The sequence below is a fragment of the Mustela nigripes genome, chromosome 10 (assembly GCF_022355385.1).
Source record: "Mustela nigripes isolate SB6536 chromosome 10, MUSNIG.SB6536, whole genome shotgun sequence".
Taxonomy (NCBI): Eukaryota; Metazoa; Chordata; class Mammalia; order Carnivora; family Mustelidae; genus Mustela; species Mustela nigripes.
This window is the reverse complement of record NC_081566.1, coordinates 65,820,600-65,844,027: the sequence shown is the minus strand read 5'-3', so window position 1 is coordinate 65,844,027 and position 23,428 is coordinate 65,820,600. Positions and strand designations below refer to the sequence as shown.

General features: G+C 59.5%; 1 protein-coding gene across 18 annotated transcripts in view; it reads right to left on the bottom strand.

The window, feature by feature from the left end:
- Positions 1-57: 57 nt before the first annotated feature.
- The window catches only part of GON4L (gon-4 like), a 62,272-nt gene continuing 38,901 nt past the window's right edge, over positions 58-23,428 (bottom strand). For 12 of the 18 annotated variants that reach the window (XM_059413723.1, XM_059413728.1, XM_059413734.1 and 9 more), the window contains 20 exons: positions 23,318-23,358; positions 22,638-22,741; positions 20,154-20,352; positions 19,533-19,619; positions 17,907-18,075; positions 16,443-16,587; positions 15,018-15,168; positions 10,167-10,283; positions 8,124-9,800; positions 7,445-7,700; positions 6,710-6,894; positions 5,680-5,877; positions 4,495-4,638; positions 3,837-3,980; positions 3,626-3,745; positions 2,518-2,649; positions 1,919-2,096; positions 934-1,558; positions 746-848; positions 58-406 (listed from right to left, as the gene is read on the bottom strand). In XM_059413723.1, coding sequence (XP_059269706.1) covers positions 257-406; positions 746-848; positions 934-1,558; positions 1,919-2,096; positions 2,518-2,649; positions 3,626-3,745; positions 3,837-3,980; positions 4,495-4,638; positions 5,680-5,877; positions 6,710-6,894; positions 7,445-7,700; positions 8,124-9,800; positions 10,167-10,283; positions 15,018-15,168; positions 16,443-16,587; positions 17,907-18,075; positions 19,533-19,619; positions 20,154-20,352; positions 22,638-22,741; positions 23,318-23,358 — 4,925 coding nt within the window. In that variant the 3' untranslated portion in view covers positions 58-256. Of the gene's footprint in view, positions 407-745; positions 849-933; positions 1,559-1,918; positions 2,097-2,517; positions 2,650-3,625; positions 3,746-3,836; positions 3,981-4,494; positions 4,639-5,679; positions 5,878-6,709; positions 6,895-7,444; positions 7,701-8,123; positions 9,801-10,166; positions 10,284-15,017; positions 15,169-16,442; positions 16,588-17,906; positions 18,076-19,532; positions 19,620-20,153; positions 20,353-20,519; positions 20,626-22,637; positions 22,742-23,317; positions 23,359-23,428 lie in introns of those variants that run through there. The other 6 variants (XM_059413739.1, XM_059413727.1, XM_059413730.1 and 3 more) reach the window with 6 other exon arrangements.

The following is a 23,428-nucleotide window of genomic DNA, read 5'->3' as shown; positions in this document are numbered from 1 at the left end:
TGGGGGGATGGGGGTGCTGAAAAGGAGCCAAGCCCCTGTTTCCCCAGGGCCAAGGCCCCGTAGCTTCCAAAGATCCTGAACAAGGCCTCCGTGGGCATAGCCGTCCAGCCCTGTCTGCCTCCATCTTGTCCTCAGCCCCTGCTCCTCCAGCTCTGTATCCTGAGCTCAAGGGCGGCGGCCCGGCACAGTACAAGCGCCCCCCACTTGGGGCACCAGTGCGGGTGGGGGGGGATGTGACCCCCACGTGCACCCACAGTCACCCGTCCAGCTCCTCCTCGGACAGAAGGTCCCCGCGGTCAGAGAGCTGGTCAGCGTTGCTCGTGCTGGTGGCATCGTCGTCGTCCTCGGAGCTGGCCTCACAGGCCGTGTGGAAGAGCTGCACGAGTTCCCGGAAGCGGTGGGACACCTAGGGCGAGACGGGGACGCTCCGCTCCGTGAACGGTCTCACGTGCCCCGCACGGGAACGGGGGGGAGGGCTGCGTTCTCACAGATGAGGGCACCCGAGACGCTTCACGTCTGGCCCTAAACCCCAGCGTCCGACAAACACCTGGAATGGAGTCTCTGGGTCGCTACCTCAGAGTCCAAAGCCCACGCGCTGCTAGAACCGCTGCCACCCGCCCACGTGAGTCCAGACCCTCGTCGGGGCCCCCGGGGCTGGCCCCTCGGCCACCCCGTGCTCTCCCTGCCCCGGCCCATCCTCACTCCCGCTGGGGCTCAGGTCTCCGGCCCGGCCGGAGCCGCCTACCTCGGTGGGGGTCTTGTTTCCCAGCCGCTGGGAGATGCCGCGGAACGTCTGCGGCTGCGCCCCTTGCTGCTGACACATGGTGAGGATCACGCGGTCGGCCTCCCTGGAAGCCACGTGCCGCGGTTAGTCCCGGGGGAGGCGCGCGCATGTGCTCCATAGTCTGTGGCACGCCCTCCGTGGCCACCTACCTCGTCCACAGGACCACCTTCTCCCCGGTGGAGCTGACCTTGCTGTTATTGGCACACACTGTGGCTTCTGTGGCCTTCAGGTGCAGCTCCCCCATGGGACCCTTGCCCGGGGTTCCGCTGTCTTTAGCCAGAGCTCCCCAAGGGGCCGTGGATGAAGACTCTGAGGGGTCCATTCCCAATGAAGAGTCGCACACGGGGGACGTCTTGTCTGCGGTCCTCACCGCGGCTGTGTCCGCCAGCAGCCAGCTCTCTGGGGCATCTGACCTCTCTGACATCTGTCTTCTCCCCATGTCTCTGGTCCTTGAGGAAACAGGACTCAGGAAGGAAGCAGGGGTCTCAACGGTTCCAGGCCATTTCTCCATTTCCGAAGCTGCCCAGGCTGGCACAGAAGCCTCTGGCTCACCCACTGCCTCCTGGTCCTCCCCCTGGGTTGGAAGCCTGGACGACGCCCGAGGGCAGGAGAGGACCTCGGGTGAGGCCTGGCTCCTCCCGGCGCACACGGCTCTGGTACTGGAGGAAAGCTGGGTCGTCTCTGGCGCATAGGGCCGGGGCCCCCCCAGGACGAGCCGATCCGTAAGACTCGCTTCCTGAGGGGACAGCGGAGTGCTCCCCACTGCCAGTCCTGCTAGGAGAGGAGCAGAGCTCTGAGGGGACGCACAGGGTCAACATGCACCTAAGACCCCAAGTTACCGCAGGGCCATGCAGGGGGGTGGGGGGCCTGCTGAGACAGCCCTTGGGGGCACGGGTCGCGTCAGGAGGGCAGGGGAAGGGCATGCCCGTGACAGACAGCAGCACCCCCAATTCTGCCAGAGGATAGGCCACAGCAAGTCAAGGCTGGACGGAATTGTATCACTTGTCAGTAAACAAAGGGACAGTCCACCAGCCAAAGACTCATCTTTCTGGGCTCAAAGATGTTCTAGCTTGAGGCACGTTCGACTGAAGCAGACATGGGGACAGAGGCAGGGCCGGCGGGCAGAGCACTCACCGGGAACAGGTGTTCCTCCGCCTCCAGCACTCCTGCCGGGCTGGTCCTGGTTCGCCTCCGGGCCTTCGCACTCCTCGCGGGCCGCCTCCTCCTGCAGGTCTTTGCTGGCCTCCCGGTGGGGACTGCTTCCTGCCAACTCCTGGGGCTCCTTGCTCTTGTAGGACTTGCTGTCACAGACCTGCAGGGACGGCCTTCTTGGTCAAGGGTGCCCCCATGGCCTTCATCTGGGGCGGTCACGGGAAGCCAGCCTGCCACGATCCTTGGCAGGTCAACCGACAATCTTAAATGTCTGCTCCTCCCACTCGAACCAAGCACTCTATCTTTGCTGCCAAGCAACCCAACCCTTTCAGGGTCTTTCATAAAAAAAAAAAAAAAGAAAAAATCTGAGAAACAGTTAAAATGGTTCATTTTGTTTCAATTTCAAAAAGCAAAATCCACTACACACTTGTAAAGGGTTCTATCTGGTGCTCGCACGCTCGCCCCATGTAACGGGGGCTGCAGACAGCCCCGCGCAGTGAGGCCTCAGGGCCAGCCCCTCCCACCATGGCCCCCCGCTCTCCCCACCCCCCGACCCCGCACGCCGGGGAGGACCCGCTCACCGCTGCCGCCGCGCTCACCCTGCCACCACAGTGGCCGCAGCTTCTCCTCTTGCTCTTCTTCAGCCTGGACTCGGGGCCTCCATCATGGCAGGAGCAGGCACAGTCCTTGGCAGTGTCCGGCCACTCAGCCTCCTAAAAGACACCGGGCTTGTTTGGCAGCCGGTTAGCGCGGGCAGAGTCCAGAGAGGACACGGCCACGGCAGCAAGGCCGCCCTGACCGCACCCTCTCTCCTTCATGGCACAGCAGCTCTTCCCGTGGCCTGGGGACACTCAGCCACGGCCCTCACCAACACAGAGGACTGACCTAGCCCAGCTGCCCAGATGATTTGATGGTATTTTGAAGTCTGACAACCCTGGGATGACCAACCACCTTGGCTCCTGCGTCCCCGTGCCTGGGGTTCTGCCCCCTCCACCAGCCCCCTCAGGGCCACCCTCTGTTCAGGGACCCCAGACGCTGATACTGTCATGACCCCCACGGACGACGAAGAGGCGGACCCAAGCATTCACTAAGTCGCCGAAGGTTATCGAGCTGCTGAGAAGCAGTTTTGCCCAACGAAGAGGAAAGGCGCGGAGACGGTCCCGCCGGGCGAGCAGCAGAGGGTGCTGAGGCCAGCAGACCCCGGGTCGCCTGGGCCTGCACCCCAGCACAGACACCGAAGAGACATGAGGGCCCAGCGCCAGCCTCCCGCTGCACGGCGCCCCCACCCCGGGCAAATGCAAACGAGAGCCATCTGCTCATGGCCCTGCCGTGGCACGTCCCCGGTGCCAGAACACGACCTCGGAGAGATACACGCACGCGTCCCACAGCTGAGTGTTCACAGCTACCAAACTGCTTGAGCGGGAACGCCTGCTTCTCTCTCCGCACACAGAGAGGAAAGAAGCAGTCACGACCCAAGGGCAGAGGCGCGGCACCGAGCTAGGGAGCTCCCGGGAAGCTGCCTCCCACGGGGGCGGCCGTGCGGGGCTCTCCCACGAATGCAGCCTGCCCGCTCCACCGCCACGCATGGCCTCGGGCCCAGAGGCCGCGCGCCACGGCCGCCCCAGAAATGCTCCAGAAACTCAAGGCCTGGCTCGAGACAAGCAGGTGACGCCCGACAACCTGGGGTACCTTGTCATGACTCTGGACCCCAGTCTCCTTTCTCCTTTTGCTCTTGGAGGCTGCGGGCGTCTTGGGGGGCTCCTCCTCATCCTCCACGTCAGGCAGCGCCACTTCTTCAAAGCCATCAAACTGCGGGGAGCAGGGGCCCCTCAGCGCAGTCCTGGGCAGGCGCCCCCTGGTGCGTGCCCCCCCCCCCCCGCTGCAGCCTCGGGGCCGGTACCTCATACTCCTTCTCCTCCGTCCAGCTGATCTCCTCGAAGTCCCCCATGCGGCTGGCCGCTGGGCGCAGGTGATCAAAGAAGACGGAGAACTCCTCCTGCAGGTGGTCGTGGCCCTTGAGAAGCTGCCACATCTGTGTCTTGAGCTGCGGGGAGCGGGCAGGGGAAGGATGACGCGTCCGGAGCCTCACCAGCTCCGTCCCAAACCGAACCCACTCGCTCCCAACTACACTCCCAGTCCATGGGGGACACGAAGCCTCTCTCAGAGCACGAAGACGTCTCCAGCGTCCTGTCCCTGCTCCTGTGTCCACACTGGAGGGGGATTAGGAACACGTTTCATTCCTGATGGCCACACTCTGCACCTCACCCTCCTGACCTCCAGCTCTGGCGGCAACCCGAGCAGAGCGGGCAGGCGAGTCCCCCCCAGGCCCCACCACCTCCTTCCCTGAACTTCCCTTCCAGGCACTAATGGCATCCCTGAGCCCAAGAGATTGGTCAGGCTCCGGTTTCAGGAGACAAGCGCCCCTGCTCCAGGGGTTTGTGCTTCAGGAAAGCCGGGAAAGTCCTCGCCTTCTTCCTCCCCTCCGGAACTCCAAGGTCCCCCGGAAGCAAGAGGCTAGGCACGGGGCAGCAGAAAGGCAGCGGGACAGGAAAGAGCACCTCCGTGATCTCCTGGGGCAGGCAGTCCGCACAGCTCTGGAGGACCTTGATGATCTTCTGGTGGTGCGAGGGGTTCTCTGCAAAGCATATCTCCAGCTGCCGGAGAAACTTCCGACTCTTCTCAAACGCCTGCTGCTCCTCAAACTACCACAGTGGAGAGAAGGCAAGAGCGTCACGTGCGCCGCGAGGGCCGACGGGATGCCCCACGCCCAAGCACTGAGAGCGTGTGGCTGGGGCAGGGCCCTCTGTGAGAGCCGTGGGGCTGGCCCCGAGACCTGGTGTCGCACACTTTGGGCTGCAAGGGCGACCAACCCGAGACACCTATGACGCAAAGGACAGAATCCAGACGCGAGACTACTTCAAGGGTGGTGACGTCAGATGCTCCAGCTTGACACGGTCTAGACAGTGCCCACGACTGGCCCTGACTCCCCCCTGGGGAGAGAGCCCCGGCAGGCACGTGTCACCCCTGGGACCATGGGACTACCTCCAGCCGGCCAGAGCTCACTCGGCCCTCCATTCCCGTGTCTCTCAACCCTGAACTGGGGTGTCCCTCGCGCGGGGACACGTACTCACCAACATCTCGAATATCACCTTACACAGCAGCCCCCCCAGACCACCATGTACAAGAGGAAATTGCGAGGCCCCACCTGGAGCCACGCCCCCGGTCCCCCTTCCTGACGGATTTGCTATGAGGCGTTGGCACTAGGAAGCATCATACACATTTTTCCATTCGCAAATACTCTCTAACCCTTATGCACATCACCGTATGTATCTTACTGTTTATCACCCAACTTTCCCCCAAAGAACGGAAGCTGCCTGAGAACAAGGACATCACTCTTTTCTACCTACGACATTCCTAGGACTGAGAACTGCCTGCCACGCCCTGGGCACATCGCAGGCATCTGCCGGAAGGACCGCCTGTCATTACAAGGGGCAGGATGTACCTGCAGCTCTCATGGCAACCACGGGCACAGCCTCCCACTGCACTATAAGAACCGGAGAGACGGGGGAAGATCACCCCGGTGAAAACAAAGGGGCACTGACCACCCTAGACACCAGGGCCATCTGACAGGGATGTGCCAAGAGACGAGGCTGGTGTCGGCCCATTCTCCTTGGGGGCACCGCCCCCAACCCCGGCCCTGACCCCAGCAGCCCCCCTGGCCCGGAGTTCATGCATCCACTCACTAATCCGCAGGCCAGAGCCTGCTCAGGCAGCAAGAAAGCCGCAAAATCCCTCAGCAGCTGAGGCCAGTCCTGGAGCAGAGCCTGCAGGCTTCTGTAGAGGCCCACCGCCGTCTGCCTCTGGGTGCCAGACTCGAACTCGTGGATGACTTGCAGGAAATCCTCGTACTTGCCGGGGATGTGCTGCAGCGCTTCTCGGACCTGCGCAGGAAGACATTCCGCCATCAGGATGAGCGAGCTGTGCAGACCGGGAGGAGGAGGTCCCGAACGGAGCTCCAGAACCCCCTGCAGAAGCCCACTGCGGAGGCGGCTCCTCGGACGGCCCCTCAGATCTGCTCATGGAAGATACGGAGCAGGAGTCCCGCGCAGGCCTTCGCTGCCAGCAGGCCCCGAAACGCCTTCATTCCCCAGGGACTGCGGCCCTCCCCACAAAACCCAGCAAGCCTTTCCCTTGCCCACAGCCCCAGCCTCTCTCCTGCTCTCCACTCTGCACTGAAATGCGCCCGGTACACGCGTTTCCGCACAGCACCACGGAGGGGCAAGGACGCGTTCGTTACGGGTGTCAGTGACGTGTCAGCAGACAAGAAAGCATGACCATCACTGCCAGCAAGCCAGCTGCCCAGGGGGATAAAGGAACCAGACGGTCACGCTGCAGGGATGAGCACCGGGCACATGCGCTCAGCTCTCTCAAGACCGGACGCTTCGCAGAGGCCTGCTCTCTGGCCGGGCACCACCAGTCTGGCTTCTCAGCCGACCCCACAGTCAGCCCTCTCGCTGATGATGGTGGCATCACCTTTCCCCGCTTTCTGAACTGAGGGGTGACGCAAAAGGAGTCACAACAAGCTGCGGCTGACGGAAGCCGGGGCCCCAGCTCCCTCATGCAGCTCTGGGGGCAACTCCAGGAGAGAGCCAAGGCGGGGCATGCAGGGCGGCTGTGCAGCCTAAAAACCAGACTCTTCTCGACACCAGTCCCGGCAGAGAAGCAGCTGCATTTGAGGGGGACATGCCCTGGTGGGAAGCGGCCCCCGCCTACCCTGGTCAAGTAAGCCTGAGCAAAGGCCAGATCCTTCTGCTCCCTAAGGGGGTCCCGCTCGAGAATGTCCTCGTCATACAGCAGCAGCAGCTTGGACGTGTCCTTGTTGGCCCGGGCTCGGCTTCCCCGCTTGCTTCGAACTCGCCGACTGCCCCGGCCCTTCCCAGCAGCTCGGCCGCGCTCTCCTGAGAATATAGGCGATCAAACAGTTGCTCTGAACCCACAGCCCCGTTCCGCCCACCTGCCACCTGCACGCAGGCCACCCAAATCCCACTGGCTGTCCGGGATGGCCTGAGGACAAACCAGCAGGAACGCGGTGGGAAGGCACAAGCGTGGTTCAGGCCAGCCCCGTGCGGGCACAGCCACACTCCCCGCGGTGAGAAGCGGATCTCGGCTACTGCACGCTGATGCCAAGGGGCCTGAGCAGGAGAGCGGGCTCATGCCAGGCTCTCACGGGACTAGGTCTCGGGGAGGAACCGCAGACAGATGGAGAACCAGCACACAGGCTCGCGTGAACCTAACACAAACCTCGTGGCTGGGAAGAGTCACACCTGGACGGTCTGAGCGCGCTTCTCTGCGAAGGGCGTAGGCAAACCTGTCTGGGGGAGGGGAGCGTGCAGGGGCCCCAGAGGACTGCCTCTGAAGTCTCACACTGGCTTTCAGACCAGCCACCCGGCACGGCACTGACAAAGGAGGCCCGCTGAGAGCCACCCCGCACACCAGGCTCCCCCTCACCTGCCGGGGCGCTGCTGGCCTCCGCTTCCGGGGCGGTCCCAGGTGAGGCGAAGGTGGCCGGCAGCTTCTCAGCAGGGTCTCCAACGGCTTCGTCTGTCATTTCATCCTCCTTCTGCAGACTTTCCATTCCTTCTGCCTCCTCTTCCTCCTCTTCTTCCGGCTCAGAGTTCTCTTCCTGTGAGTTGTCCTCCTCGGACTCGCCCTCCTGGCCCGCACGCCTCTCAGAGGCCAGCCAGGTCAGTTTCTCCATGGTCTCCTGCAAAGCCCCCGAGAATGTCCCCAAGGCTGGCACCGACTCGCCCCAGGCCACCAGCAAGGCCACCAGGGCCCGGCGCGGAGTCGGGACGCAAGCCCCACCGCAAGTGGGGGAGGATGTGTTTTGAAAGGTCGCCTTCTACCCCAACGAGTTTTCCCTTCCTGAGGTCCACACTCATGATCTACGTGTTTTGCCGTTTAAGTTGTGCGCAGGTGAGTCGATCTAACGTTCCAGTGACTGAGTCACACAGAACACCCCGGGGAAGTTCACGCTCTTCCTCCCCTCTCGCCTCAACCCCCGCCCCCGGCAAAACTGTGCCCCACGCTGCATTCAAAGTCCGACAAAAATGGCAGGAGGACACCGAAGTGCAGCAAGCAAGCCGCGGCCTGTCCACGAACACCTGAGAACGCGCCCAGCTCTCACCTGGAGCTCCGGGACCGACAGCACAGACTCCTCAGAGGCTGAGGACATCTCGTCCTCCTCGTCCTGGGTCAGGTCGTCGAAGTCCTCTTCCTCCTCGTCCTCCGGCCCGTCCTTCTCTCCACCAGCTTCTGGCCCAGCCGGGGTCACCCGCGTCTGGCCACTGGCACTAGCGAGGTCCTCAGACTTGCCTGGGGGGCTCCCTCGCACCCCTTCAGGGTCGGCGCAGGAAGAAGCCGTCTTGGGAGAGCCTCTGCTCCCATCTCCGGAGTCTCCCTGATCCCGAGGTTCCCGAGAAGCTGACGCGGCTCTGGCCGGCTCCCTTCTCTCGTCCTCCTGCTGCAAGGCTGGCTGTCTCAGCTCGCTAGGACCGCTCGGCTCCTCCCCGAGGAAGCCAGCGTCCAATGCCACAGAATGTTCTTCTCTGATGTCCTCACAGGTGTCCTGGCCTGAGGACCCACTAGAGTCACCCTCCCCAGGGTCTTGAGGTTCCATCTTGACCATTTCCTGCAAGTCCCCCGGGGGCAGCGGCTCCAGAGCCTGCCTCCCGCCCTCGCCCTCGGCCTTCCCCAGAGCCCAGCCACAGGCACGGTTCTCTGGCCGCTCTTCCTGGCTCACGCGATCTGCTGCTGGGGGCCCTGGGCTGTGCTCCTCCTTGGGGAAGACAGGAGCACAGAGAGGAGAGGGTTCCTGGGGTTCTAGTTTGGGTTCTAGGCCTTGAAAGGCATTTTTCCCTTCAGCCACGGGACAACCAATGTCCACGTTCACCGGGGCCCGATCTTCAGGGGTGGCCGGGACAGGCAGACTCACAGAGCTGCGGGAAACAATTAGCGGGGGGAGAGAGGAGGCCACCAGCGGCTGGTTCAGGGGGCAGGGGAAGGAGGTGGGGTTGACCAGGAGGGTGGTGATGGGAATGGTCTGAGGAGTCTGGGCCACGGCCGCATTGACGGGCTGGATCACGTTGCAGCCACTGCCAAGGCTGACGACCTTCACCGTGGTGGCGGGCACCGTGAAGATAACGGGGACCGGGTGGAGGAGGGACGCTGGTTCCAGACACAGAGAGCCCTTGGCCCCCTTTCTCTTGGAGGCTCTCGGCTTGGCACACGGCTTTCGAAACTTAGAAGGGGCAAGTGAGGGCAGCATTAGCTTGGGCACAGGGGCAGAGGAGAGCAGGGGCTGGGGCTCAGACAGAGGGAAGCTGGTCCTGGCCTCAGGGGCCGTGGGAGGCAGTGCTGCCGGAGACTCGAAAGCCTCGCCGGTCCTGACCCCCAGTGGAGGGACACCCGGCACCGTCTGTACGACGGTGGCCGGCTGGAGCACATGAGGAATCCGGACCACCATTTTGCTCGGAGGGGCTTCGGACGGAGCTGACCTCGCTGGTGTTTTCCCAGCCGTGGAGCTGGGCTGGAGGGAGGGGCTGGGTCTGATCAGCAGCGGCTTCAGGACTGATGGCCGCTTCTGTCTCCAGGCCCTCCTGGAGAAACAGTTGGCCACGGGCTTCAGTTTCAGGACTACACCCTTGGGCAACAGCAGTGGGTACGGACTCTCACTCCCCAGATCCGAGCTGCCTTTCCCCAGGTCTGGCTCTGAGCTGCCCTCGGCGGTTCCAGACCCGTTTCCTGCCCCTCTGGCCCCGTCAGCTCTGCGCCACAGCTCCTCCTGGATGGACGGCAGACTGGCCTATTGAGAACAAGAACACACTGACCCAGGATTGGGACGAAACCACCGGGCTTCCAGGACTTTAGGGACCTTTCCATAACAGTCTCAAAAAACCTTTGCAAGAAGGAGTTTTCTTGCAGTTTTCCAATTCTACAAACACTACATCCTAACTACACACTCTAGAAATGCTGTACCGTTTCACCCGCCGCTTTACAAAGGAAAGAGAGTCATGTAAGGGGCAGGGAAGCAGCAGGAGAGGAGGGAAAGAGGACGGCCTGCTGGGCCCGTCCTACAGCTACGGCACCGGGCGTGCAGGGCAGCCCCCAACGCCGCTGGCAGGGGTCAGGGTCGTTCCGCCTCCTACACACTCTGAGGAGGAAGCTGTACCTTTAACCAGAACGGAAGCCGGTGCTCTTCCCTCTCGACCGGCGGCTTCCACTGGTGGGGCTGGATCTCCTCACAGCATTTCAGCAGCACGGGCAGCTGTCTGGTCTTCTTGTAAAACTGAGGGTGAAGAAATGGCGCACGAGTCACATTCCCTCCAGAAATGGGGGCCTCTGCTGGGCTGGGGAGCAAAGCGTGGGGGGTTTGATCCCCCCACCCCGCCACGACCTTAACCAGCACCAGCAACACGCCGTGCGTGTCCAATTCCACTAAGCCCTTGATCCTGATGACGCTTCTGCAACACTCGCCACCAGCAGGCAGGGAGAAGTTTCGGGCACAGAGAATAGGGAGCAGGTCGGAGCCCTTCCTTCAGATCTACTCCTACACAACAGCGCCTGAACCCTTGTCTACGACCCTCGGAAGCTTCCAACTGAGGAAGTAAGTGCGAAGGACGTCAGAGCGGGAGGGGGAGGGGCCGGAGGCCGTCTGCAGAGTGGCCAACAGGACTCCCGAAGGTGACAACAAGCATCCCCGAATCCACACCTGCGCCACGCGGCCGGAGGCGGAGCAGACGAGCCCGAGAAGCGGTCGGGCTCCCAGGGAGCACGGGCTGGCGGAGAGCAAGCCAGACATGAAATTCTCTGGGAAGCAGCGCACACAGACGCACACAGATGTGGTGCACCAGTCACTCCCGAACCACACAGACATTTCTGGCGCAGCTGCGACTACAGAGGACTCCCGGTGGCACAGAGCAGGCTGGTGCCGGCGGGAGGGGGGGGGGGGCTGCCGACACCCTTCTCCTTCCAAATCACGACCAGGTTTAAGGAACCACAGAAAGATTGGTCTGGCTACAAGGAAATGTGAGCAGACAACCCAAGACAAGTTGGAGGAAAGGCGGGGGCCTCTGTGCCGCGCCGTGCAGCATGGGCTCTGCCCGCGAGCCATCTAGAGGCGGCCACGGCAGCAGTGGAAGGAGCCAGAAGCAGAAACACCAGTTAGAAAACCATGGCATGGGGTGCCTGGGTGGCTCAGTGGGTTAGGTTAAAGCCTCTGCCTTTAGCTCAGGTCATGATCCCAGGGTCCTGGGATCAAGCCCCGCATCGGGTTCTCTGCTCAGCAGGGAGCCTGCTTCCTCCCTCTCTCTCTGCCTGCCTCTCTGCCTGCTTGTGATCTCTGTCTGTCAAATGAATAAATAAAATTCAAAAAGAAAAGAAAGAAAAAGAAAACCATGGCATTTGTCTGGGCATGGGGCATCAGGGCCAGACTCCCCAGCCGGGAGCACGAGCCAGGGGGTCCCGGGGCGACTGCCTGTGGCCAGCCCGTGCGTTGGAGCCACGGCCGGTGCAAGCAGCAGGACCGGACAGGCCCGGTCGGCGCGGAGGCCTGGAGGTACCGCGAAGACGGGAAGCAGCGGCTGCTCGTCAGAGCTCCAGCAGCTGTCCTCGAGGGGTCCGTGGAGCTGAAAGTCCCTGAATGCTGGACACCGTCAAGCCCGCTCGCTACAAGAACTGGTCCCACACACGAGCGGCTTCACGGCACCTGCAGCTCCAGGCCACGCCAGAGAAACAAGCTCACGCCCAGCCGCTGCAGTGGAGGCTCTATGAGCACGACCCGCAGCACCCTGCCAGCCCTGGAGGGGCTGAAAATGGTGGCAAGGGACCAAAATGGGGCCACAAACTGATACCTCAGGGGCAGAGGTCTGGACAGAATCGCTGAACAGGCGGCAGCTGCCAACAAGAATCATTAGAACAAATGCTGGGTGATTAAAGCACCTCATTCATTTACGAAAAAAAAAGGAAGAAGAAAGGAAAAAACCACAGCACTAATGCAGGCACCGTAACGGCCACAGGCATTGGGGCAGGAGGCAGGGAAAGAACACGGGGGCTTGGGGACAGCCCGGGTTATGGCAGGGATCAAGGACAACGGGCAACTTTAGGCACTGAGACAACAGCCAGACTGCAAGGTCGCACAGGGACACAGACCACAGCAAGGGGCGCTGGGGGAGGGGAGGGGGCTGGCAGTGGCTGGCGGTGACAACGAGAAGGTGCAGAGGGACACGGCTCAGACTGAGCAGTGAATGACGCAGCCGGGAAAGGATTCCTGGCAACAGCTGGCTATGTGGAGCTGGCGCTTGGGACAAGAATCTGCACCAAGGCCACAGACTTGAGGAGCAGAAGGGGACAGGCGTCCCGACACACCACAAGTTTCCTGCAGAGCTCAGACGCGTGGGCAGAGCAGGGCAAGAGGGGCTCATGAAGCAGCAGCTGCACCGAGAGCAGGAGACAAGCAGCAGCAGCCCCAGCCGGACGGCCCCACGGGAGGAAGCCATGGGGGCGGCCGCTGCCCCGCCAACGGGGAGTAACTGGGACCCTTAAAGGGACATGATCCATACTCCAGGGGTGTAAGAGCGAAGACGTTTATTGTTCAAAACAGATTGAACACATACATTTGGCCTTGTTTCCTCTTAAAGCCCCATGAAAACAAGGGAAGTGCTGGAAGGTCAAAGCCTGTAAGAGAGAAAATGACAGAAAAGCTGAAAGCACCAAAGTTTCCAGAACTAAAAAGCAGATGGAGGCGCGGAGACGCAGAATGAAGCAGCCGCGTGCTGCGTGGAGAAGTTTCGGGCCAACGAGACAGAGGCTCCGCGGGGAGCCTGCTTCCTCCTCTCTCTCTGCCTCTCTGCCTACTTGTGACCTCTCTCTCTCCTGTCAAGTAAATAAATAAAATCTTTAAAAAAAAGAAAGAAAGAAAAGAAAAAGAACAACCAGAGAAACAGAGCTAACTCAGCAGAAAGGTCAGAAGAAAAAGCCAAAGTAACACCCCAGAAAGTACAACAAAAGATCCAAATGTTGAGGAAAGAGAAGACCAGTGGGAGGACTGGGGGAACCACCTAGGGGAGAGCCCGTGGAGACCGGGTCCCAGTCACTGGAAAATTAATCACACTGGACCCAAACTGAAGCATCCACAGCACCAGAAAATCCCAAAACACTGGAGAAAAGGAAAAGCCCTATATGCTCCCGGGGCAGGGAGTACTGGGGGTTGGCGGGGCAGGGGAAGGTCACACAGGTTCAAGGCATCAAATCACTAGCAACAAGAAAATGGAGCAAGGACCTTAAAACTTTCTAATAAAAATGATTTCAACCCTCATTCTAGACCCAATGAAAGTAGAGCAGAAAAGGGATATACTTTTAAAGTTTTTGAAAACTTTTCATTTTAAATAATTAAATTCATTAGAAATACCAAAAATAAGACAGAAAGGTCTTACGTAGCTTTCCCCCAGTTAACGGTAAGACCTTGTGTCCCATGGTGACAGTGGTCACACCCACAAACTGGGACGCTGCCTCCGGGCCTGTCCACACAGCGTGAACACTGGGCCCACAGGCAATTTAAATCTACACACCTGTCTCTCAAGCACTCTTGCCCAGAATGCCATGAGGATGTGCTCCAGTAAAAGAAGGAAGGAGAAAAGCTACAAAGACGGGGGTTCGGGGACCAGGAGCACACGCACGAGAGAGAAGCAAAACGAAGCCCTGATGACGGGGGAGAGAAATCCCAAGAAGCTGTCGGTGCAGCGAGCCGAGACAGCAACGCGTTTAGAGGGAACGGGCCAGTGGAGCTGGGGACAGGCTTCCGCAGGAAGCGGAGAATGACAGCACCGACATCGTCTGAACAGTGACCAGAGACTCCCAGCACAGCAGCCAACTCCAGCGTCCAACAGCAAGTACACAGCTCCCGAGACCGGCCCCCCCGCCGCTCCCCCCACACTACTACCACCTCCACAGAAACACGGCGGCAGCGAAGCAGTCACGCCGCACCACACAGCTCGGCTGGTAGCAAACACGTATCACGCCTCTACTGTAAGCCTGAATCCCATCTCTAGTGGGAAAACCGGGGGCAGAGGACGCCCGTGATGACAGCAGGGGTGTGGCGGCGGGAGGCCCGAACCTTTGTCGTCTGTGTCGTGCTTTAATAAATAAGGCTTCAATCCAAAGCACTGAGAGGCGGCAACAACAGGCACATCCAGATGCAGACGCGGACACAGCACCCCTCCAAACCTCAGCACAGAACAGGGAGAAAAATATTCTTCGTAATAAGCCTCAGAACTACGGACTCTTTCTTTAAAGATTTTCTTTATTCATTTGATGGGGGTAGGCAGACTGAGCACACACGAGCAGGGGCAGAGGGAGTGGGAGAAGCAGGTGCCCTGCTGAGCAGGGAGCCTGACATGGGACTCGATCACAGGACGAGATCAGGACCTGAGCCAAAGGCAGATGCTTAACGACTGAGCCCCCCGGCGCCTCCATTTGACTCTTCAAATCTCTTAAACGATTTACCTTCCATGTAGCAAACACTTTTAACCTCGACAGACACCCCTACATAGGAAGCGTGAGGAGGAAGACATGGCAGAGTGCTGTCTCCCGAAGCTAGTGGGAAAAAGACAGGAGCGGCTGGAGGGAAACATGAAGTCGAGAAGTATTTTAAACGTTGGAATAATTCTGGAGAACCTGGGCGGCTCAGTGGTCAAGCATCGGCCTTCAGCTCAGGTCAACATCCTGGGGTCCTGGGATCGATTCCCAAGTCAGGCCCCTGCCCAGCAGGGAGCCTGCTTCCCCGGCTCCCTGCCACGCGACCCTCACCCCACCACGCCGCCCATGCTCGCTCCCAATCTCTCTCTCTCTCAAAAATAAAAGGTTGGAAGAATTTCATTTTTTAGGAGAAATTCCTGTAACAGGAAGAAGATGAGACTCCAGAGGAGAACAAGTCAGTGTCCCTGGAAAGGCCAGAGGGGGAGCGACGCAGCTCCGGCGGCAGGAGCCAGGGCCCTCGGAGTGGGGGTCGGTGGGAAGCACGCACCTTGATGATGTTGTCGGGGGCCCGGTTCATGTTCAGGTTCTTGATCCTGACCGTCAGCTGGTGGGCGGTCTTACAGGTGAGGAGGTACTTGCTGATCAGCAGCTTAGGAAACTTGGTTCCTTCAAAGTGCTTCAGCCCTAGAGCCAACAAACTGAGAAAGGACCCATGGCCTCAGTCTCGCCGCCTTCTGTTCTGCGGAACGCGCTCTCCCCGGAGCAGCCCGCAGCGTACGCCCCAGTGCTTGCACGCCTCCTTCTTGTGCAGGCCAGTGGCTCCCGACAGAGATCTGAGGCGGCTACCGACAGCCAGGAAGCACGGCGACCAAGACGCAACCAGGAGCCCCCACTCAGGTGGGAAGAGGGCAAGCGGGCAGAGGCGACTAAACAATCCGGATCGTGACGTGCTTCACACCCGTCGGACCGAAGAAATTCAAAGCGAGGAGGATGGAGCCAACAGAACAAATGGGCAGGAATTCTGGGAAGGGAATTCTGGGCGCGGCGTGAGGCGTGGCAGACCAGGGCCAAGACCGCGTCCGCGTCCCAACCTGACCTGGCCACCGCGGCTCGCAGACGGCACTGGCCGGTACGCACCAGGAGCCCGAACATGTTCCTGACCTTTACCAAATAACCCCACGCTGGAGAATGTACCCAAAGGGTTAAGCTCCAAAGACTGCTTCTCCGTCTCCCACTCCCCTGCTTGTGTTCCCTCTCTCGCTGCGCCTCTCTCTGCCAAATAAATAATTATCTTTAAGAAAAAAAAAAAGCTCAATGCACAAAGATCCCTGCTGGAGCCGCATGGGGGACGGCAGGGCCAGAGAAGAGAGAAAACCAACACGGCAGATAAAAGGGCCATCCCAGGGCCGTGCAGGACCGCTTGAGAAGACAACACACAGAAACTACGAGAAGGACGGCGCTCCAGCCCAGAGCACTGAAAAACAATTTCAAGGTGTTAACTCAAAAAAAGCAAAACAAAATTATACTTAAATTGCCAAAAATTATATGAAGAATCATTGGGGGTCCGTGGCTCAGTCTGGGGTTGTTACTCCGAGCCCCATGCTGGCTGCAGCGCTTACTTTAAGAAAAAAAAAGAAAGAAAGAAAAGAAAATCACTTCCATGGGTGCTGAGGATAATGGATAAAAATGTTTTTCCTTTGAAAAATGTTCTCCAATAGTACTGAGAGATGAGTTTTTTCACAATGGGGGGAAAAAAAGTTAAAATGTTTCCCCAAAGGGCACTCCGTTCCCCAAAAAGAACAGTGTCTGCCCCGCTGGAGCACACCCACTGCAGAGCCGCCCAGCACCCCGTGCCGGCCTCTGGTCTCCCCTGCCCATGCTGGGTACCACGCGCCTGGCCGCCCCCATGCTCCTCAAGAGAGAGAACCAGGTCTTCTCCTCAGGGCCTCTGTCCCCCACAGCAAACCCTTACTTGTCCTCGGCCTTGGTGAAGAAAATCTTATCCTGGGGGTTCTTCGCCTTCAGAGAACACACTGGAAGGAGCTCCGGGTACATGAAAACCTTGCTTGTGGCCAGGGTCCATGCCACTTGTTTTGGCAAACAGGGAAATTCATCTGCTGTGAGGAAACAATTCTGTGGTAAATGAAATTCCAGAACAGAAGCTTCTGCGTGCGTGTCAGCATCTGGCCGGCACTGCCCAGACCTGGGGGGGTGCCCACCTCTCACCCCAGACCTGGTGGGGGTGCCCACCTCTCACCCCAGAGAAGCTCCCAGCATCCTCGCGGCCCGACACACGCCCATGGGGAGTCCCCTGGGCACGACTAAACGTGGACACACGCTCTCTTCCCTCGTCGGCACGGACATCTGTGACGGGGCAGGTGACCCCTGGCACACAGCGTGCCCACGGACATTGCTGCCTCCGCGACTCCCCGGCCTCCCAAAGTCCTTGGAAGGACCGGTGACAACGCCCGCTTTCTTCCAGAATAAGGTGCCGACTGCTTTCATCTCCCTCACCAGTCTGGGACTCCAGAGTTTATCTGATCTGATTCTTACTTAACTTCCATTAAGTCCTCCCAGATTCCTCGGGGTTGGGAAGAAAAACCATAAAAGGATGAGGCAATTCAGTCTCACTTGTTTCTGCCTTGCTGCCCACGCCTCTCAATTCCAGGCACGTCTGCCTTTCCAGACACAGAAAGCAACACCATCTCCACAGTTCTCCTTCCAAAAATGGTGTTTTCATAGCCCCAGGAGAAAACCCCAGGACACCGTATGTGTTATTACCAGGCCACGATCCTAGGTTTGCTTTGCCACCAGAGAGCTAAGGAAGTCGTCTGAGTTCCTTAATGCACCTGAACTCAACTCTGGTCAGCGTAATGCTGAGTCCGGGATTTCAAGCCTCGACTCATCTGCTACGGCAGGAAACTAACTAGAAGCTATTACTCACTTTAAGGGAACAGCAAACATCTTCTCAAAACCTACCAACAAATGCACGGTAGAAAGCAAACGCGCACAAGTGTTTACAGCAAATGTACAACATCTCTAATTTGTGTCCAATTCGCAAATCAACATTTCATTCAAAACGGAGGAACCGCTGCCACCACAAAGGGAAGTACAAGGACCTGAGTAACACGAAGGGTGAACACTGACCCCGACCCAAATTCAAGCACCAGCCTTTCCTCCTCCCGAGACCCCAGCAGCCGGGCTCCTGCCGCCCCCTGCCCTCACGCGCGCCCCGGATCCTGTCCCTGCCCCCCGCCCCGTGCTGCCCAGCAGCGCAGCCCTCACGGAAGCCCGAGCACCATCACGCCCTCCTGGACCGTAGGCAGCGGGTACCGGGACAACATCACAGAGGCCCCGTCTCCCGGGAAGGGAGGTTCGTGACAGATCCCAACCTCTCCACACAGGCAAAGGGCAGAGGCGAGCGCGGGCCCCCTACCAGTCTTCTTGACAGCTTTGCGAGGGCTCCAGTCGACGCTGATGTGCGCGCTGACGTCCTCGACGAGCCGCACCGCCCCCAGCAGGTTGCAGGGCTGGAACGAGGTCTGGAAGCCGGGAATGGACTGGTGGAGCGCGATGGAGCTCTGCGCGAAGGTGCCCAGCTCTTTCTGGGAACACAGAGCACAAAGCACAAGCCTCAGCCCCACACACGTAAGACGAGCAGCCCTCACCAGCCTGCGAGAGGAGACGTGTCCTTCGTGCTGGAGGACAGGAGCCCATACGAGTCCTCACAAAGCCCTCCGTGACTGACATCGCCCCATTAAGACTACGCTTTGGCGGAGTCGCGGACACTCAGGGACTGTGTTTGGGACACGCGCGTCTGTTCTTGTTTCACTCCGCAGCCTTTCGGATGGTCTGGCTCCAAGACTGAGAACGATTAAAATGTTTTGTCTTGGGCGCCTGGGTGGCTCAGTGGGTTAAGTTGCTGCCTTCGGCTCGGGTCATGATCTCGGGGTCCTGGGATCGAGTCCTGAATCGGGCTCTCTGCTCTGCGGGAAGCCTGCTTCCCGCTCTCTCTCTCTGCCTGCCTCTCCATCTACTTGTGATTTCTCTCTGTTAAATAAATAAACAAAATCTTTAAAAAAAAAAAAAAAATTTTTTGTCTTTGGTTTCTCTAAAGAACACCCAGATAATTTCAAAATTAAAAGCCCTTCCTCCAAAACACTTTAAGATGGCATGACCAAAATTAATTTTATATATAAAATAATAATGTTGAACGTAATGAATTCAATAAAAAGAACAAAGGTACTGGGGCGCCTGGGTGGCTCAGTGGGTTAAGCCTCTGCGTTCGGCTCAGGTCGTGATCCCAGGGTCCTGGGATTAAGCCCCACATCGGGCTCTCCGCTCAGCGGGGAGCCTGCTTCCCCCCCCTGCCTGCTTGAGATCTCTCTCTGTCAAATAAATAAAACCCTTTAAAAAAAAGAACAAAAGTACCAAAAACCTAAGAAGTCAGGGTGGATCTAAAGATGAGGAGGATGGGGGGGGTGCCTGGGGGGCTCAGTCAGTTGTGCATCTGCCTTCAGCTCAGGGCGTGATCCCAGGGTGCTGGGATCGGGGCCCGCATCAGGCTCCCTGCTCAGCGGGCAGTCTGCTTCTTCCTCTGCCTGACACTCCCTCAGCTCGTGCACATATTTCTCTCAAATATATGAATAAAATCTCTTTAAAAGATGAGAAAGAAGACCCGATCAGAAAGCCAGAGGAGGGGCGCCTGGGTGGCTCAGTGGGTTAAGCCGCTGCCTTCGGCTCAGGTCATGATCTCAGGGTCCTGGGATCGAGCCCCGCATCGGGCTCTCTGCTCCGCAGGGCGCCTGCTTCCCTCTCTCTCTCTGTCAAATAAATAAATAAAATCTTAAAAAAAAAAAAAAGGAAAAAAAGAAAGCCAGAGGAATGGTCGTAGGGGAACTGGGTAGGCTCTCCAGCCCTGCACGGGATGAGAGGCGGGTTCTCAGCAAACAGGAAGCTGTGGGAACAGCTGTCAGGACGCCCTGAATGACCATCTAAGGGAAGTGACCCCCGGGCTGACGGACACCCACGTCTTTAGAGTGCAGGACACTTGGAACCTTACAAGAAATATCCTGGTGGTACTGGCCTCTGAACTGAGGTTGGGGTTGGAGGAGGCGAGAAGGTGAATCTGCGTCAAGAGCTGAACATGCTGGGAAGGGAAAGAAAATAACAGGGTGATGCGTTACGACGCGGTCACTTCCAGAACCCAGAAGACCTCACCAAGATGTCTGTGACACCACCGCACGTTTTGCTCTCCAAAGAGACGACGAGACTGGCACCATATCTTGGTGTGAATTTCTCAGATCTGCTCCCCCAGAGCCAAATGACAGGAACAGGAAGTTCAACTTCAGACCCGAGGGACTGAAACTAGAACTCCTCCAGCAAGCTAGGCTGTGAAACTCAGAATGGGACACGGAAGACTCTGAAACATGCAGCCCAGGGGTGTGAGGGTCGCCGCGTGCATTCACGTTCCGCCCGCCCACAAGGACACCAAGGCGATTCCCTGTCAAGGTCCTCAATGCTGTGAGATCCTGGGGCCATGGGATTTCAGGGGGCATCGAGACACCGGTTCCTGACGGTCAGAACATGGCAAGCTGCTGGCCCTGTGCTGGCCTGGGACACCCCAGCCCCGAACAGCCCAACCCCCAACGCCCCGGCCGGAGCCCGCCGAGGCCGGCCTGACCTGCTGCATTTGCTGCTGGAGGCGCCCCCTTTGCACCAGGTCCAGAGTCAGCGTCTGACGGACCTTCTCCACCGGCGGCTGCGCACGCTCGGCCTCGGGCACCTGCCGGCCCGACGCCTTCCGCAGCTTCAGCTGCTCCAGCTGCTCCTTCACCGTGCGGTGCTGCTCATTCAGCAGGTTGGCCAGCGGTTCCTCGAACCTGCCCAGCGAAGACGACCGAACGCGTTTCCCGTGGCCAGTCACACGCCCAGCCGCCCCGATGGAGCACTGAGGCCCGCACGCGCCCACCTCCTGCGAACCCCACATCCCACCTGAGCCAACGAACGCCGGCCTACCCAGGCTCTCCCCAGAGCTGTTGGCACTAACCCAAGTAAGACAGCTCTGGGCCGCACGGCCCCCACTTTCCACCACCGTCCTCTGAGCGACAGGCTGACGGAGCAGAGGTCACACAGCACTCCAGGAGCAGAGCCGTCTGGGCAACAACGCAGTCAAAGAGCCAAGGGGAAGAACTCATCACCCTTGGGTCCCACTGACACCCACATGCCCCTGGAACACGTTTCCAGCAGCGACACCGAACCTTCTCCAAGTCAGCATCTGTTCCCTAATCTCCCCAGGAGCTCCCCAGGTCCAGCTTCTGCCCTCCAGCCACTCCATCCACCTAGGGTGCCCTGCCTTCCTTTCTTAAAGAGTCAGAGACCTGGTATGAAGCAAGAAGGGGACACACTGAGCCACAGGACAGCTGAACGGGACAATGAGAAGCTGCCCCCCCGCACCAGGAATAGACCCTCTTGCAGCCCCCCACACCCCACCCCTCTCCCTTCAGCTGTCTACCCCACCCGCCCACCCCTGCCTCCAGGGAGAGACCGGCCAGTGCTGAAGCAGGCGTCCACAGACCCCACTGGCAACATTAAGGGCGAGCTGATACCCCATGCAATCAGGACAAAACCAGCTCGAACAGGTGTGACTGGCGGGGTACCCTCCTGCACAAAAGCCTCCAGACTCTAAGGACAGTTAGACGATGACTTTGCTACAGCCTCTGCAGATAAAAGTTCTGGGTCCATTTAAGCATTTACTGCGACTATGGACAAGTGCAGGTACTACAAAGCTGAACACAAGGACAGTCCTCTGTACAACATGCACTGAGAATGGAAAACTCTCCAACATCTGTGCTCCTCGAAGGGCAACAGAGAAACAGAAACACTGAGAAAGCAGACAGAGCCCAAACTGCCTGCCCCTGCTGTTACGGAACATTACCGAGTGGGTTGATAAGAGGGACACAGAGAGCCCACTTTCCCCACGAGATCTTACTTAGTCAAAGACTAGACCAGGTTTGCAGACACAGCAGAACGGGCAGCAGGCGCGGCCCCTGCAGATGAACCAAACCCACGCCAGGGACAGCTGACTATCAACCAGGCCTTTAATGTAATGCTCGAAATCCCAAATCCGAAGCCCCCCACACACAGCTCATCAGGGGCGCTGACGCGCGTTTCCAGAAAATGGAGCATGAGGGCCTGCAGTAAGTGAGTCAAATAAAGACTCCGAAATCTTGAAACTGTTTCCCCGAAAAGTAAGCACGGGAGGCGATGGTGTTAACTCGACGGGGGTCCTGTTCCCATTGTGTACCTGCATCAGATCACCAGGGAGCACTTTGTGTCTCACAACTTGTCAATTATACCCCAATAAAGCCAAAACATAACAAGGGACGGTGGGATCCTGAAACCCTGAGTGGTCCCACCCCGGGGTTTCCCAGAGTGCAGTGTGAGCCGCACTCCCGGCTGTCATGCAGCAGTTGTCCCCTTGTCTCTACCACAGGCACGTCTGCGGCTCTGCAGGCGGAAGGGACCAGGCAAACACGGGGCGAGCGGCGTCCATGGGCCTCTGTGCTCTGCTCCACACCCGCCAGGAGCCCCCCCCCCCCGGCACGCCTGCCACCGCTCAGGGTAGCTCCCAGTCCGCTGAAGCGCACGTGCGTCCTACAAAGCCGTCGCACAAACAGCGAGCACTGGGGCCTGCGCCGTCTGCGGGGAGAAAGGAGGCCCGGCTTTGTCAGAGGGGTTGCCGCGCCTCAGCAGCAGAGGGCACCCGCACAGGCGGCTCAGCCGCCCCCGGCCGACCAGCACGCTTCCCGTAGCATCCAGCCGATGCCTGCGGCCAGCAAGGAGAGCGAAGGGCCACACGGGCACTGGTGGCAGGGGCCGTTGCTGTGGCTGGCCATGGGGTCCTCGCGCCTCTCCAGCACCAGTCACCCGGAGAAGCTTCTGCGGACGCCAGCTCCTGCTCTCTCCCCCTTCCCAAACAGACGCAGCCCGGGCTGCCGCTGCACTGCCCCACGACAGGGAGGCTTGTTCCCGGGACACCCACCCCACGCGGGGCTGCGCAGCCCTCCCGCAGCGACCGCGGGCGCCGAGCGACGATGGGGACTTGTGAGGAGTGAGGGGACACACGCTTCCCCGTTCTGCAGCTCAGCCTGTCTGGCTAGCCTACCGCAGGGCTTGCGGGGTGTTGAAGCTCGGCCGGGGCTCAGCCGCGCGCTCCTCCTCCTCCGGGCCATCATCTTCCACGTTGGAGAGTCCCATCTCGTCCTGGAACTGAGGGCACGGGGTGGAACTGAAGGAGGGTGATCCTGGGGAAGGGGGCATGTGGAGGTCCCCCAGCAGTGAGCGGGGAAAGCGAAGACTATCGTCTCCAGGGCGCTAACGACACTGGGACCCAGAACGAGCTCCCCCAGACCCCCACGTCGGGCACCCGCGGTCCTGCACACGGCTGGCTGGCCGGTAGCCAGGAACAAAGTCTCTTGGTCAGCCACTGGCAATGGCAAGGACAGAGCACAGAGAGCTCAGAATGGTCAGAAAGTGTTCAAGAGACAAGGCTAGGAGAAAGGTACGTATCTGTGCCCAGAATAATCTAAAACCTAATTCACAATCTTTACGATGCACCGAATGATGGCTGCGGAGGCCGTCCAGAGTGCGTGAGGAACTCTGTACTAAGAACACCCTGCCCATGGACAGCCAAGTTGAGCAAAACCCCCTCGCACGACACCCCCTCCCGAGGGGGCTGAAGGTGGACTGGCTTGGCCAAACCAGCCTGGCGGGGGGGCGGAGCCCGTGGGAGGAGCCCGTGGGAGGAGCCCGTGGGAGGAGCCACTACTCCGCGGCACTACTCACAGTTTCGAAGAGCTCTTCCATCAGCTCGTTCACCTCCTTCTCTGAAAAGAAGCCAAACAGTGTTGGTCCAGGTGGGTCTCTGTTCCCACAGGTGGGGTTCCACAGAGACAC